The 1,513-nt window shown below is 61.0% G+C and overlaps 1 protein-coding gene across 1 annotated transcript; it reads left to right on the forward strand.

Moving 5' to 3' along the window:
* Positions 1-437: 437 nt before the first annotated feature.
* LOC136498633 (TPD1 protein homolog 1-like) lies at positions 438-1,233 on the forward strand. Its single transcript, XM_066494520.1, has one exon. It carries the CDS (start codon positions 617-619, stop codon positions 1,049-1,051), a length of 435 nt encoding a protein of 144 aa, XP_066350617.1. The 5' UTR covers positions 438-616; the 3' UTR covers positions 1,052-1,233.
* The last annotated feature ends 280 nt before the right edge of the window (positions 1,234-1,513 follow it).

A 1,513-nucleotide genomic window follows, 5' to 3' on the forward strand; every position in this document is an offset into this window, starting at 1 on the left:
AATCCACAACTGTTTAACCAAACAGGCTTTCAACTATCCCACCGATGCAGCTTTGATAGAAGTCACGGTCCACGGCTGCTTTTCCAAAAGCCACGGCTCAACTTAAACGGGGCCTAAGCTATAGCTCTCCTGATCACTCCACTTCCGCTTCCTCCGATCCGGCCGCAATCCGCGAGCAGCCCATGTGCCACCGCCGCAATCGAGTGCCGTCCGGCGCGGTGTGGACGCAAGCTCACGAGCTCACTCACATGCGCTGCGTGCTCGCATCGCACGGGCGTTGGCATGCGTACGTGAATCCCATTCCCACAGGTAGCCACTGGCCGGGCCACCCACGCTGGATCGATCACACACGGCCGGTGTCGTGCTCGTCTCGCCACCCCAAGACCCGCCCAGCGCTGGACCATGCGTGCACGGGCACGGACATACATGAGCACTCCATCACTCACTACACTAGTCACTCGCTCTCGTGCCCATACCCCCGCCACCTGCGCTGTCCCCGTCGCCACCCACTTACCACGTTCACGCACACCGTGTCACTCAGTACACTGCTGACTGCATATATGCATGGATAAATAGCCTAGCCACACACGTATCTGCAACTGCAAGCAAAGGTGCCATGGCGCAACCAAGAACAGCGCTCCTCCTCCTCGCCCTCGCCTCCGTCGCCGCCGTGGCCGCCGCGGCAACGACAGAGGTAGAGGCGCCGGCACCAGCGCGTGCTGCGGCGACGACGAGGGCAACGACGGGTTGCCGGCGCGGCGACCTGGTGGTGCATCAGCGCGCGACGGGGCGCGTGGTGGAGGGCAAGCCCGAGTACGCGGTGGAGGTGCGGAACGCGTGCCGCTGCGCGCAGTCCCGCGTGCTGCTGCGCTGCTACGGGCTCAGCAGCGTGGAGGCCGTGGACCCGCGCGCCATCCGCGCCGTCGACGGCGAGCGCTGCCTGCTCCGCGGCGGCCGGGCGCTGCCGCCGCGCGGGGGCGCCGTGAGGTTCACCTACGCCTGGATGACGCCGCAGGACTTCCCGCTCGTCAGCGCGCACCCGCACTGCTAGTAGCCTAGTACCTTAATTAGCTACTGGGGTCCTTGTTTGCTGTTCCTAATTACCACATTTTCTACGTACACTGATGATTCATTCAGCAAGGAAGATTGTTGGCCTGAATTTTTCTTTTCGATTGAGTTGCAAGTGTAATTAATTGAACCAGCTTGATTAGCTTGGATGGATACGTGCATTCTGTGTTAGGCAGGCTTGGTGTGATTTACAGTAGTAGCTAGCTACTCCGTTGCTGGGTTGTTGCTTTTCCACAATTCCACTGTCCCTCTGGGACTGGGTGATGAATCATGAATCTGCAAGAGGAAGAAGAGGGTGATGGAATACGTGGAGGTGGAGTCACGGGACGGGAGCGAGCAACGGCAACATGGGCATGGCCTATCTACGCAGGCAGCCAGCAGCCAGCAGCCAGCAGCCAGCAGGAAGGCGACGAGCCGACGACATGCCGCGACGCGCGTCACCTTT

Source organism: Miscanthus floridulus, chromosome 12, assembly GCF_019320115.1.
Source record: "Miscanthus floridulus cultivar M001 chromosome 12, ASM1932011v1, whole genome shotgun sequence".
NCBI lineage: Eukaryota > Viridiplantae > Streptophyta > Magnoliopsida > Poales > Poaceae > Miscanthus > Miscanthus floridulus.